Here is a 14,560-nt window from a genome sequence, read left to right as displayed (position 1 = left end):
CAGGCCAACCATCTTCAATGAAGGCACAGAAGGGAGTACCAAATTATAGATGGCTATATGTCTCAATTTAAATCCACCCAAAACATTACACAAAATAGATACACGAAGTAGCTGTGGAAGGTACATTTAACAGCAACATTGACAAGTTATAAAAAATAGAGATAATAATGTAACATTGATTGAAATTCATCTACTGTGCCAAAGCACTTGTGTTGTAGACGAGAAGTGCTCCTCCTGCAAGAAGACCGGCAAGAGTAACAGCCCAGATTGCCAAGCCAGTTGCACCTGCAATACCACATTTGCACCGGAAAGTTTAAGTCCAAGCTTCAAATTTACCTTTAAGCTTCAGCTACAAGACTGAACACAAATATTTTCATTTGTGCTGATGTTTTGAGATATGAAATTACAGCCTGAAAATCAAAGTGAGATCATAGTTAAGAGTCACTTACCACCAGTATAGACATCACCACTGGGAGACCAGTCATTCTCGTTGTAGATAGGACTGTAAAACGACTCATCAGAACGTATATCAGAAATTTACTAATATACAGATACGTAAACCTTCATGGAATATTAATCTTATATCAACAACTAGCCAATTTTCTTAATAACAGATTCCTTCTTCCTCGGTCCCTTTTTCAGGAAGGAAAATCTTCCATAGATATTACTCTTAAATTGTCTTCCCCACTAACAGAAATTAGAAATTAAAACTTAATGGCTTAAGCTGTAAGAGTAGAAGAATTACAAAACTAAACAATGATCTCTACCTGTATCCATCAACATTGGCACCGTATTTGTCAACAAATTGGTAAACACCTTTCCCCTGTATTCAATTTGAAAAGCTGAAGAGTTAACAGAATATAGATTATACAAAAACACGACAAAGGAAAGATATAAATAAATATTGAAATACATTATAATTTTCATGTCCTTCCCTTTAGAAGCCCCTTTTAATATCATATCAATCTATCAACGATTTGCTCAACCTCGCCTTATCAGTGTAAGCGTATACGAACGTATCTTTTCTTTTTTTTCAATATTTTTGGAATTTGCCTTTTGACTGTGATGGAAGAACTCTTATGCTCTTGGTTCGATGATGAAATATTATTAATTCCTTGATGAGTGCTTGATTTGCATAAAGGTGCAAAACAGTTAGCATTGAATATAACTGTTCACAAAGAAACAGTTAATTACCAAATATATATACAAATAATTCGCCTGAATTCAAAGGTTGTTGATTAAGGAATTTATACTACAATGAAACAAGATGAAATTTGCATTAGTTTCAAAGACAACAAAGAAATTGATACTCAAGTAGAGAACATATGAAAAAATTATAAATATTTTAGCAAAACAATAAACTTAGAGAAATTGAAGTAATGGACTCGAGAGAGAAGCAGCTAGAAGAATTTATCTAAAATGAGTATATAAATAAAATGACAAAATTGCTGGACACAAACCTTAGCCTTCCTGCCGGATGCATCAAGACCTTCCCTCAAATCCATACCACCATTTATTCCTGTAGAATCATGTATGATCATATGATATTAATTCTCAAATCTTATTGACATTGAATTGATAACAATAAATATTAATCAAGCTATAAAATAGCATGCAAGCCTATCTGATAACATTGAATATCAATTAAACTCATAACACAAGCATGCAGTAACATGTATAGGGTGCATTGTATTATGTTGTATTGTAATAACACTGTATTATAATAATGTTGTACAGTATTTGATGTTACGATGAACTGTAGTAATTTTATATTAATATTAAATCAATATTATTTAATTTTATTGTTATTTTATTATTAATTATATTAAATTAATTATTAAATAATTATTTTTATATTATTAATTAATATATAAATATAATATCATATAATAATATAATGAAATATAGCATTATGAAATAAAATAATACTATCATATAATTTATTTTTATATTTCATTTATTATATTATTATTTAATAATAAAATAACTTATTTAAATAAAATAACTTATTTTTGTATTATTAAAATTAAAAAAAAAAATATTGAAATGCTATGTAATACAAGCTGCCAAATTTTGGCACCTTTGCAGCATAAAACCTGAAAGAATATGAAGTCATAGATCACAACTATGGTATTGATGACATTGGGATGAACTGTCATCCACTTCACAATTTTCCCTTTTTCATTCAAAATATTAGATAACTTTAAACCCTATAATTAGTGAGAATTAACTATCACAGAAATGAACACTTGTGAATGTGTGCTAGGTATATCCATCACTAGTAGCTCAGCATACTTATATATGTAGTAAAATCACACGAACATGTTTGTATCAGTATGGGATTTAAATACTGCTGCAATATTACCTACAGTGATCATCGTTACAATCAATCTTGTTAACTTAGCTCCGTTCAGTACTGTTGTTAACTTAATATATATACACATATATTTACCTTTGCTAATTTTATTAAAAATATTATCTAAAAGTTACATGCATTTATTAACCACAATTTATAATAGTCGCGGCTTAAATCCACGCCACCTAAATACTAAACAAACCCTAAATCATAACTCACTGCATGTGTATTCATTTGATATATGCAAGCATGCATATGCACTGCGATATAAGAAGAATATACCATAGGGTTTGTCGGTTTTGATCTTGCCGCCTTTAGCCACAATTTTGAATGAAGTTTTAGCAAGAGAGGGAAGGCCTCTCGCTGCTGATTTCCCCACAGTGAAAGGAGCTGGTTTCAGGCTCAACGAAGAAGCCATCACTGAGGCTGCCATTTGCTTTGCTGTGCTCTCCTGTTTTGTTTTTGTTAATTTTCTGGGTTTCTTCTTGCTTTGAACTTGTGTGGTCGGAGTCCCAAAAATGCTAGATAATAATTCTGAGTAGAGAATAGTGATTGTCGAGTTGACACGTGGCAATTAATATGTGGCTCATATCTGGATATGATATTACAAAAGTACAAAACATTATCAGAAATTCAGAATTGCATGCGGCTACCAAGTTTAACCACTTCTGTTTTGAGATGACACAAATTGATCCATCACACATCCATTACCTACCACGTGGACGGATGCCATGGGTTTTCAGGAGATTTCATTGGTTGATCTCTCAATGGACACAACAGTACAAGCTTGTCTATTTCTCTAGTTTTAAAAATATCCATAAGTTTGATACAATTTGTGAACTACTAGAATCATAAATTAAACTATTTGAAATGCTTCAAGCAATAGCGTTGCTCTTTACAGGCCTAAACAAGATTGGGACTCAGACGCACTGGAATTTTGATGTAGTATACTTCTGAACATAATCAATTTTGTGAATGTTACAATTCGATAAGAAATTGAAAACATGTACAGAAAACACTCTCGCTCTCGGCTTGATCTTTATGGAACAAAAGCAAAACAGCAGAAGCTACCTATGCCCAGCTAGGTGTTTGTCCTCGAAAAATTAAGTCTGCAAATCAGGAACATGAAGCAGCAGCCTTGGCCGTAGGCTTGTAACCAAGGGAGAGATCTCCCTGAAGGCAAGGTTTGAACGCTCAGCCTGTGTCATCAGTTAGAATTCAAAATGCAGAAAAGCAAGGAAACATTTTAATAGGACAGTCGCAATAGGACTATCAAATAAAAATCATGTTTGAGTTTTTCAAAACTTCTATCGATATCTCAATTACTAACATACCTGGTAAATTTCAAAATAAAGAACGTAAGTAGCAAAATTTATCGAATGGATGAATGATGTGGCACAGCTGTTCCATCTAAGACTTTAAAAAAGAACTGCATAAGAATGCAGAAAATCTTACAGGAGGAACATATACCATGCCTAAAAGTCCAAACATTTCAAACAGAGTAACCAAATCTACCAAGTTTCATTTGATCATCATGAATCACTCACAAAACTTCATTTTTGGACAACACATCAACTAGCACTGATTCAAAGCGGATGATGCCTTGACAGCTCCGAGGCAAGTGTATTTTTCGTTTTCTTCTATCTTAATAAATGTTAGATTACAATGAAGATTTCTTCGAGGTTTAAACTGATACCATAAGGAGAGTGACTCATGCAACACTTTCTTAACCTTTTTTTCTTTTTTTCATTTTCGTTGAGGTTTACACTGAGACTTACAGATTTGTGAAGACTTCCTCCACTTTATTGACATTTTAATAACAAGTGTTTGGATGACCATAGCTGATTTTGTCATCCATCACTCATGCAAAACTTGCATCAATGAGGAGAGAAACCAGAGTTAACCGGAATCCAATAAAAAGGTGCAAGGACCAATAAGATTTCACCTGTGCCTGAAGGTGTTTAGTTGATATTGCTCCAGCAAATGCTGCTTCAAATGATGAGACAAACAAAGGGAAGATTCAACAGCTTTTCTTAACCTGTGATTGAAAATAATTATTCAGACCCTGTAAGAAAAAGACAGTTGTTGGGTATAGTTGATGACCTTCCGAAGAACTGCTGCTGCTGGAATCAGGGCATCTGACACTGTGTGATAGCCATATTTCCTGACTGTAGAAGTCGAAGTTTCAAAAAATGCTTTAGCTCCTGAATCGAGAGTCATTAGTATAGGTAGGCTAGTCCAAAACACTTAACTTCACGAGAAAATCATCTACTTTACTTCACAAGAAAATTATCTCACATTGTGTCAATGTGATAACTGACCAAATATAATTCTTTTGTGCAAGTGCTGTCTCGCAGAATATACTGTAAAACAATTTTAAAAGATGGAGCTGTGTCGTCTAAGCATCTATCATATGATTTTGGAGGTAACATGTTTGACCCATGTGAACAGACATGTTAGAGCTGAATACTATTTTTGGACTCTTACCTGTAAGCCTAGGCTTTTGGATTTATGGTAAAATAACACTCGCACTTTTGTTAATCGTGATAGGTGTCACCAGCATCCACATGGATCATACTTAATAACAACAAGCATGATTGCCAGTACTAGTACCACAAGACTTCCCAGATTACATGAATCACTGCCAACTATATTCTGAATCAGCTTTGATGAACATGAAGCCTCTTCATAACAAATAGTTAGATCCATGTTAAAGGGAGACATTAGTCTGCCTAACTGGGACATTGTTTCTTCCTTGATACTTCTCCACCAATTCAGATTTCCTACTAAAGGATTCATGCAATTGGCCAAAATCTATACGCACTAAATAGAGTTGAGTCCATCTCCTAGAGATCTTTTTTGGGTTGTGAGCAAAATTCTCAGACCAAAATCATTTCCTCTATTTCCATGTAACTTATCAAGAATCCTCCAAGTTACAGCATCTGGGTTCAGCCCATTCTTTCTCATTTCTCTCAGAATTTGATAAGCTTCTCTCTTCATGCTTAACTTGCAAGCACCATCAATTACAACATTATAGCACACAATATTTGGAGTGACCCCAGAATCAACCAGTTCATATAAGAAATGAACAGCCTCATGTATTTTTCCAGAGCGACAAAGCCCTTTGATCATGGCCGCATAAACATAATTATCATGAATATTTGAAGGCCAGACAATGTCATCCCAAAACCTCTTAGCTTCATCTAATTGGTTAGACTCACATAAACCATCTATTACTATAGCATAAGTTGTACTGTCGGAAACTACACCAATGCCTAACATGCAATTGAAAACTTCTTTTGCTTCTTCCACACGACGAAGTCTCAACAGACCACGAAGAACTGCATTGTATGTCACAATGCCAGGGCTATATCCTCTTTGTGGCATTACCTGATACAACAAATTGAGAGCTTCTTGGATTCTTCCAACATTTAGTAAACCAAAAATAATAGTAGTGAAGGTCACAGCATCTGGGGTACAAAATTTTCCAGCCACCATATCATTTAGCACCTTTAGAGCTTCTTCAATCCTTCCCATCTTGCAAAATCCATTAATAACTGTATTGAGAGTTATCACATCTGGCTGACATTGTGTCTGAAGCATAAAAACAAGAACATTTAGAAGCTCAGTAGGGTTCTTTATAAGACAAAGTGCTCTTAAATATATATTGAAAATTCTGGTCCTATCCACATCTTTCTTACTCAACATGAATTGGAGAACCTTCCTTGCTTTCTCAAGGTCAGATTCTCCACAAAGACCCTCAACTAGAACCTTGTAAGTATGCTCAGATGGCAAGTATCCAAATTGAATTCCTTCCTCTAACAGCTGGTATGCCCTCATACAACCACCATGTTTGCAGAGCCCATGTACAATAGAATTGTACGATACTAAGCTTGGTGTTAAACCTCGTTTTCTCATTACATAAACAACCCTTGAAGCCCCATGGTTCCTTCCACTTCTACAAAGCGAATCAATCATATGTCCACAAGCAAACTCCTCATTCACACTCTTCCCTTGCGGCATATCCTCCGCAATCCTAAAAACCTCATTGACATATCCTTCTCTACACAAAGAATCAACAAGATTAGCAAATGCCGCATTATTCACAGACAAGTCCTCCTCCTCCTTCATCCTCTCCCAAAGCTTGAACATCAGCACGTTAGCACGCTCTACGTCACGTGTCCTCAGAACACCACGAACCAAGACACTATAAGTAAGAGAATTCGGCAAGACACCGCAGTGACGCATTTCATCAAACACCTTATACGCAACATCCATTTCACCAGTTCTGCAATACCCATGGATCAAAGTAGTGTAAGAAACAACATTAGGCACATGGCCTCTACTCTTCATATCAAAAAACAACTTATGAGCTTCACCAACACGCGACAAACCACACAATTGATCCATCAAACAGTTATAGTTAACCAAAGAAGGCACAAACTCCGGCTTAACATTATACAAACAGCCTATAACACGCAAAGTATCAAGTGGGTTTTTCGAGCCAAGCAAGCAAGCGATAATTACATTGCAAGTGCGCTCGTCAGGGACGCAACGGGAGGAAATGGAGAGTAGAAACCGGTGGTGGGCTTCGGCGAACCGGTTGGCATCGCAGAGAGCGTGGATGATGCTGCTGATGTTGAGGGAATTGGGACGGTAGCCAAAAATGCGAAGGTGATCGAGAAAGCGAAGGGCCTCGTCGACGTTGCGGTGTTTGGTGCAGAGTCTGTGAATCTTTTTGGTTATGTCTTGTTCTGATTCGCGGGTGTTTATGTTTAGAGGTTCTTGTGCTTTTTGTGGGAATGTTGTGAAGAAGAAGAGTGCAAATGTGATGTTTGGTTTTGTAAGAGAGTTGAGTTTTTTTGGGTGATGGAAGAGTTGCGAGAAGCATTTGGAATGCATGTCTCCTGGGCTTTTGTGTTAAGTTTATTTGAGTGCTGAAACTCCGGTCATTAAATATGGGATGCGTATGGATTTAAAAATTGGTCCGGTTCGGGTTTAAATTCTGTTTGATCGGTTCAGATTTAAATTTAGATCGGATTTGAATTATACTTCTAGATCAAAAATTCGATTTGGGTTAAAATTTGAGGAAAATTGGAATTTTTTTTAGATTTAGGTTTTTTATTTTTTTATTTGCATGTAACTTGATTGGGTATGATGTTCGGTTTGATTTTAATTCAAATTGAATCCAAATATAATCGGTTTTTAGAATTAAATAAAAAAAATTTGAAATAAATTTCACATTTAGTTTAGTTTGATTTTATCTAAACTAAACACCCACCCCTGACCCCTACCATTAATATCTAAACTAAAGTATGACAAAAAACTGACAAAAATATATTAAAATAATGTTGTTTACAATTTTTTTTTAAGGAAACAAACTCAAAATTACATCATTTTGAATATATTTTTATCAGATTTTGATTCCCAAATCATTTTTCACCTTATAATGTTGGTGTTAGAATAATGTATAACCCGGCCAAATTATTTAATCTTAAATTAAGTCAATAAACTGGAGCAAATTTAAAGTTAATTTTATTGTTATTTTGCCTAATTTTTTTCCAATATTTGCAATTCAATTAAAATTTTGAAAAAAAAATTGTTTTATCTATAACGGCCCAATAAAACATTGGCCTAGTAGTGGGTTTGGGTTTCTCTTAAAATAAATTATGGAGGTGTGATATTTGACCTCCTCACTATATCTCACCAATCTCACTAATCACTTTTATGCTAATATCTATTTTATCTTTATATGGAATGATTTAAAAAAATAAATGACTTTTAAGTGTACCCATATGATAATTTGTATTAATATTTATTTAATTAATCAAATTTCTTAAACTCTAATTTCTTTTAACTTTTTAAATTAGCATCTCTTCTCAAATATTGTATATTCTACTTTTATAATCATGGAAAAATTTAATTTATAGTACTCAAAAGAGGATGATGAGGAAGTATCAAATCTTTTTTCATGGCTATGACAACAATGGATAAAACCTTTAAAAAGAAAGAGATTATAGTAATTATGAGAGTTTTTCTTTCCTTTTTTAAAATAAATTTTATAAGTTTTATAAGATAGGTGATTGAAAGAAATATAAAAATTAAAATAAGACTACATTCGGAATTTGGTGAGATATGTTAAGAGATAATGATCAGCTAAAAATTTTTAATACAGTTAACAGAAAAATAGAAGCTGGTGAAATATAATAAGGAGATCACGTACCACTCTAAAATATGTTCTCTTCTTCTTCCGTAGATACGTGGATCGACCGGTAAAGAAAGATATCTTCCCACTGCGGGGATTAGATTTCTGAAGTTATTTCAATAGACTTCTCTGCTCTGATCGGCATTTCTCATCTGTACTAAGAAAAAGGTAAAGTGCGGCAGCGAAAAGCAACAATGCCCATGAAGTTTAAAAAGAACAAGGGAAAAGTAACAGACAGGTCTATATTTGTACAAAGATGATTAACGATGAAAAGAATGATTTCCATTACATATCCCATTAATCGAAACGAACAACTCGCTAAAATTAAACAAGAGTATTAAGTGATTATAATTTTCAAAATGGCAAGCAAGCCAAACCGAATTACATCAACAAACAATTACTTAAATGAGGCATGATGGAAGCGTTTTTCACTTGAACAACTGTTGATACCATCGCTATAAGCAACTAAGAATCTCTGTAAGTTTTGAAGCTGCATCCAGGCCACTAAGTATTGCACCTTCAACATTTGGACTAACACAAAAATCTCCACAGATGGCTAGTCTCCTTTTTACATCCCAGAGGCATCTCTCCTCTTTTGCTATGCTTGCAGCTGGAAAGGCGCTTCCCCTGGAAACAAACCATTTGATAGATATATTTAGCTCTAAGAGCGGGAAAGAAGAATCAATTTGCTCAACAACGAATGCATTTTATGCTATATCATGCACGATGTCGATGTCATGATATATCTGCATTACATCAACAATTCAGTGTATAATGCACTGGAATTCCTGACCTTTGAGTGGGGTGATGAGCCATTACTATGTCAAGCTAAATTGTATAGGTGTAAATAAACTTATATTGTAAATGTTTTCCTATAAATTTTTTTGGTATGTGTGCATGTAAAAAGAACAATAATTGACACCCATTTGAAGCATAATTTGAAAAAAAAAAGTTGGAAAACATAATGTAAAACCTATAAGTAATTGATAATTCACACCTTTGAATGAATGTAACTTATGATAAGGAAGCTTGCATGACCAGCTAGCTCCAGTTGTGGGCATATAGTTATGGGCAATTTTATATGCTAACCACCCAACCTACATGTTATATTTGACCTTCTATACCTGAACAATTTCAACAAGAGCCACATCACTCACAGTTGTAAATGAACTTAGTTGCCCACTGTCAAAACCATCATGCACAAATTTCTGTCTCTGTATGTCCTCAAACTTCAAAGTCATGTATCTATTTCTAAGCCAAGGTTGATGTTTAAGTGGATTTTCAGCTGCCCATTTCAATGTTTTTGGTTTCCATGTCAGTTCCAGGGAAAAACCCATCCCCCTAATTAAAAAATTGCATAAAGAAAATTAAGCAATCACCGCAAGATGATAATAAGTTGAAAATGAAAAACATATTTTTCATGCAACCCTCAAGTGTGGTTTTGTACGTGCAACAAATAGTTGACTTCATAGTGCTCATAGTCTTAGCCATGCTGCCAAGAACAAGCCAATATAGGACTTGACAAGCGAGCATTATCACTTTTATGCCAGTTAGGATGTAAAACCAGATGGTGAATTTGAAAAATAGAGCAAACTTCCAGGACAAATTAACCTTGCTCTAAATTAGTGCAGAATGAGATGCACCTGAAATTTTTACATGTCTCTAGCAAGCGAACTTCCAGGTCAAATGAACCTGGTGTAATGTCATGCAGAGTGGGATGAGCCTGAAATTTTTAACATGTCCCTGGCTGATCTAATGATTGGCAGTTATAGTATTTACTTCAGATACTGACCATCTATGAGCTTTTCTGAAAATTGGCAGAGGAATGCTGAGACCCGTGCCTTGAAATTCTTGGAACATTTCTTCAGCCACCTTTTTTAATGTTGCTTCTGAAGGCTTTTGAAGTCCATTTTGTGCAATTACAGTCCTTGCATAGTCTGCAGTTGAATGCAATACCCATCGTTCGCTAACCATAAGGAAGTAAACAGTGAGACAAGATAAAACAAGAAAATGGAATGAAATCTAGATGGAGCAGAAACTAGATCATTTGCTCAATTAAGTCACTAACAATGGAAAATAAAACTACACACCTGTTGGCCGATCGCCCAGGCTTGCTGCTGTCACAGTGAGCCCAACTCAGAACTTCAGAATCTTGAAAAGAGAAACCTTTTACAGGAATCTGAATAGAGATATTAAAGTAGAATCAGAAACCAAAAACTACCATATATAGACCTTTCAAAACATTTAAGTAGCTAATTTGATAGGAAGGGTCCTGCAGCAAAGAAAAGAAAAGGAAAGGTTAATGGAACAAGAAGTTTGAATCATTAAACCATAATAAGAATTGAGAAAACCATTGATTTAAAAATTTATACAGTATCTAATTGATCGATGCATAGTTATTTTCTTACCGAAGATAAAGGCTCCGAAAATGCCAGCATTAGAGCAAAACAAGGGTTGACAGGAATTTCTTCCAACTTCACAGCCAAATCTGGGGCAAAAGTCAAATCTGTACCAAAACAAATAACCACAAAATTATAACTGTTTCTAACAAAATTGATTTGTGTCACAAATTAATTCATACCATTTTTGCAACTTGCAAAAAAGAAGAAAAAGGAAGTCATGGCACTTTTCGGAAGAAATCCAGCCGAAAGATGAGATCAACAAAGAATGGTCGGAACCATCCTTGTGAATGATCACATAGTATTATTGTTAACAAAGTGATGAGGATAAGCAAAATGTAACACTACATTAAGCCAGAGTAAAACCAAAAGAAACAAAGCCATTCCATTTTCTTAATTTCAGGTTGTATAATAGTTTATTTCAGACAATAACAAATTGAACTAATGGTGCAAAATGGAAAAGAAACTCTGTGTGCATTATTTTATGGATTTCAACTCTGTAATAGAGTGATAAAACAAAGAAACAATCTTCACCAACAGTTCTGTTTAAGGAAAGATTGGAATGTGTCGATATACCAAGAGGAGGTGGTCTCCCTGTTACGTCTCTAAATCTTGGAGAAACCACATTTTTGTCTGAAGCTACCGCACCATTAAATTGACCAAGACTTTGTCCATCCAACCCTGACACTGACCACAAATTCTTATCCTCTAACCATTCAAACCTCCCTACACCCACTCCAAACTTACTTTCCACTCCTGAAGAATATTAAAGTGAAATATTAGACACTATTTAGGTTTCTATTTACTTTGCATTAAATATAATTAAAGAAAAACTATAGCATTGCTACATACCAGGCTGACGGCATAATGCTTTACAAATAGAGTTCATACCCGGCACACCCACATACTTTTTGTTCATTCCATCCTAGATTAAATTAATATCTTAGAGAAATTGTTATCTGAAAAAGGAAAGATGAATACATGCACATGTACAATTTTTCTTTTGTGTTACAAAGTTAAAAGTACAGAAAACGTGCCCATGCTACAATAATAACATTTTGGTGAACCAACTAATGATACCAAGCCTATCAAGCTAATTTATCCTTAGTAACTAAAAGAGTTGCTACGAACAGCTGAGGAATTGCAACCCTCAGTTCCAATGAATAAAAATTAATTAAAAAAAACATCTTAAAATTCAAGCACAATGCTGAGGTGCCTGCATTAAAAAGTACAATGATGCACATATATATTTTCACACAGAATTGTTATAAACCTGTTGTATATTAACGAATTTTTTGGAGACACAATCGAAGGAACCGAGGCTCACTTTCCACTCAGCAACAAGACCTCCTGATTCCCACTCGCGAACAAGAGCCAACACATCATTGTTGGTAACAGTAAAAAATGGAGCACCATGATCAAACAACATCTCCTTCCCGTCTTCAGAAGTTTCTCTACAAAGTTTGCACATTTAGAACCTCAAATTAACAATAGCACGTATAACCACAATAGCATTTATAATCGCACACATGTGCAATTCTGCAACATCTCGTGACAGAATCGCTCACCGTAACATTAGCATTTCAGCGTACACTAGATTTAAAAATAAAAATAGTAAAACAAAGGAACCTTCTTTGAGACATGCGGCCACCAGGTCCTCTAGCGGAGTCGAAGAGAGTCACTGAGATACCATTTCTAGCTAGAGTGCAAGCACACACAGCTCCTGATACTGTCCATTATTAACAATTTGATAATTTAATTTCATCAAACTTTAGTTATCCAATCCATTAACTAATTTACCCGCAAAAAAAATTATATAAAAAAAATTAAAACTCACTTCCACTTCCGACGACGGCAACCTTAGAAGCAGCGTTGTTCATGGTGTCCCCGCTCTCTGCTTTTTGTTGATTTGTGAATTTGCAGGTGGCCAACGCGACAGAGCGCCTGGGCAGTTAAAAGTACCGTAGTGTTATTAATTATTTTATTTATTGAGCTGACGTTAAGTAACGATTTTTTCAGGGGAATTTTCATGGATAGGCCTAATCTGTATTTAAATTCGCCTTAAGGTAACATATTTTCATATATTAACATCCTTAAGGGACCGTTGATGACTATTTTCCTGATGTTACAATCACAACATTTTTTTTTTTGGGTGGCCAAAGACCTTCGCAATTTTGCACCAAGCATGACAATAAACCTAAAAATTAGGCTGATCAAGATCAATGGCTATTGGCTATTGTTTAGCAGTGGATGTAGAGATTGATTAATGGTTATTTTTTAGCCGTCCATATAAAGGTTAACAATCTAAATATTATCTTTCTCAAAGTATTAGTTGACGCTATTATTTATGTATGAGAATTTTTTCAAAGAATGCAAGCTAAAAGTAATAATCTATTAAATCATGTGTGAGATGCAAATTTATATTTTTATTTTTTCATGGTTTTCTTCAACTTTACAAATAAACTACCTCGGCTTTTGTTATCATAGAAAGATATAAGAAAAGAGTTGAAAGGAAAGGGGTCCAAAGTCAATAAAGTTACGGTAAAATGAAAAAAAAAAATTAAATTGATAATTTACCTATTTCATGTGAATTTTAAAATTTAACTTCTTAACTTCTACAAAATTCTGTTATAGCTTAATAAAATTATCAGAACCCCACTGCTAATGACTCTTCAAGTTGTACATGTTTTAAGGAATAACCTAAGATGGAACTACATGGTAAAATAAAATTACAAGGAAAGAACAGAAATTTATTTGTGTGATAAAGTGGCGTGCAAAATTAAAGGTGTTCAGAATCTAATTCAATCCACTCAATCCATCTGATCCGTAGAAATTCAATCCGTAAAAATTTAATCTGTGGATTAGTAAATTAGGTTGGATTGAAATTTTGAAAATCCACAGTTAGTGGATTGGATATAGATTTACTTATGTAAATCCGTAAAAATCCGTAAATCCGCAAAAAAAAAAAAAATTATTTAATAAAAAATTAAACTTGTAAATATGGCATTATACTTACTAATAAATAAATAAGTTAAAATATAGTTACATTAACAGTATATTATATCTTATCCAATAATAATATAAATAAAAATAATTAAATAAAAAATAACTTCCTAACCAATTAATTTTCATGTATTAATCTAAACAAATGAGATTTTTTTTCTTTTTAGTGTGTTATATTTTGAAACTTTAGATGTATTTTCTAGCTATATTTAAACAATTAATTTATTTAAATCTTATTTAATTTTAAATTTGATCGGTATTATAATCATTTTTATATTAATTATTTATTTAGTTAGTTCATTGATAAAATATAATTAAAAATTTTTAGCCTGTAAACCAATCCTCAAAAGTCAAAATGGTGGATTGGTTATGAATTAGGTTAAATTCGCATCCGATCCTCAGACGTATAGATTGAATTTGAATTAAATTTTATCAATTCATTGATTAAATTGAATTTAAAATTTATAAACTGTAAAATTATGTATCAGATATGAATTAGTATTCAATCCGCAAAATTTTATCGGTGAACACCCTGTGCAAAACAAAAGTGGAAGTGTGTCCACTACTCAAAACATGGCAAGCATGTGATAACCTTCC

General features: G+C 33.8%; 3 protein-coding genes across 7 annotated transcripts; all 3 read right to left on the bottom strand.

The window, feature by feature from the left end:
- Nucleotides 1-33: 33 nt before the first annotated feature.
- On the bottom strand, nt 34-2,872 carry LOC18046168 (photosystem II 10 kDa polypeptide, chloroplastic). Its single transcript, XM_006440958.2, has 5 exons — nt 2,639-2,872; nt 1,461-1,519; nt 768-823; nt 450-502; nt 34-285 (listed from the first exon to the last, which is right to left on the bottom strand). The coding sequence occupies exons 1-5, from the start codon at nt 2,787-2,789 to the stop codon at nt 191-193; spliced, it is 414 nt and encodes a 137-aa protein (XP_006441021.1). The 5' UTR covers nt 2,790-2,872; the 3' UTR covers nt 34-190.
- A 234-nt stretch (nt 2,873-3,106) lies between these two features.
- On the bottom strand, nt 3,107-7,268 carry LOC18046167 (pentatricopeptide repeat-containing protein At3g18020). Of its 5 annotated transcripts, none has more exons than XM_024187704.1 (3): nt 4,460-7,268; nt 4,302-4,394; nt 3,107-3,555 (listed from the first exon to the last, which is right to left on the bottom strand). In XM_024187704.1, the coding sequence occupies exon 1, from the start codon at nt 7,256-7,258 to the stop codon at nt 5,180-5,182; it is 2,079 nt and encodes a 692-aa protein (XP_024043472.1). In that variant the 5' UTR covers nt 7,259-7,268; the 3' UTR covers nt 3,107-3,555; nt 4,302-4,394; nt 4,460-5,179. The 5 variants fall into 5 exon arrangements, with proteins under 5 accessions (XP_024043472.1, XP_024043473.1, XP_024043471.1 ...); XM_024187705.1 differs by having other exon boundaries at nt 4,302-4,342; XM_024187703.1 differs by having other exon boundaries at nt 4,302-4,560; nt 4,844-7,268.
- A 1,623-nt stretch (nt 7,269-8,891) lies between these two features.
- Nucleotides 8,892-13,166, bottom strand: LOC18049602 (renalase). Its single transcript, XM_006440956.2, has 9 exons — nt 12,798-13,166; nt 12,590-12,689; nt 12,234-12,414; nt 11,813-11,885; nt 11,537-11,716; nt 10,970-11,067; nt 10,652-10,740; nt 10,354-10,527; nt 8,892-9,188 (listed from the first exon to the last, which is right to left on the bottom strand). Exons 1-9 carry the CDS (start codon nt 12,838-12,840, stop codon nt 9,017-9,019), a joined length of 1,110 nt encoding a protein of 369 aa, XP_006441019.1. The 5' UTR covers nt 12,841-13,166; the 3' UTR covers nt 8,892-9,016.
- Nucleotides 13,167-14,560: the final 1,394 nt, after the last annotated feature.

Source organism: Citrus clementina, unplaced genomic scaffold (genome assembly GCF_000493195.1).
Source record: "Citrus clementina cultivar Clemenules unplaced genomic scaffold, Citrus_clementina_v1.0 scaffold_3, whole genome shotgun sequence".
In the NCBI taxonomy this organism is placed as follows: Eukaryota; Viridiplantae; Streptophyta; class Magnoliopsida; order Sapindales; family Rutaceae; genus Citrus; species Citrus x clementina.
This window is presented reverse-complemented; position numbering and strand designations above follow the sequence as displayed.

Excerpts from the sequence above, each read along its gene's own strand:
- LOC18046167 (XM_024187701.1), bottom strand. The coding sequence starts at position 7,258 with ATGCATTCCAAATGCTTCTCGCAACTCTTCCATCACCCAAAAAAACTC.
- LOC18046168 (XM_006440958.2), bottom strand. The coding sequence starts at position 2,789 with ATGGCAGCCTCAGTGATGGCTTCTTCGTTGAGCCTGAAACCAGCTCCT. Across the intron at positions 1,520-2,638 it reads CAAAACCGACAAACCCTATG|GAATAAATGGTGGTATGGAT; the intron begins GTATATTCTTCT and ends ATGATTCTACAG. Across the intron at positions 286-449 it reads TGGTGATGTCTATACTGGTG|GTGCAACTGGCTTGGCAATC; the intron begins GTAAGTGACTCT and ends GTGGTATTGCAG.
- LOC18049602 (XM_006440956.2), bottom strand. The coding sequence starts at position 12,840 with ATGAACAACGCTGCTTCTAAGGTTGCCGTCGTCGGAAGTGGAA. Across the intron at positions 11,886-12,233 it reads AATTCGTTAATATACAACAG|GATGGAATGAACAAAAAGTA; the intron begins GTTTATAACAAT and ends AATTTAATCTAG. Across the intron at positions 11,068-11,536 it reads AGGGAGACCACCTCCTCTTG|ATTTGACTTTTGCCCCAGAT; the intron begins GTATATCGACAC and ends GTTTTGGTACAG.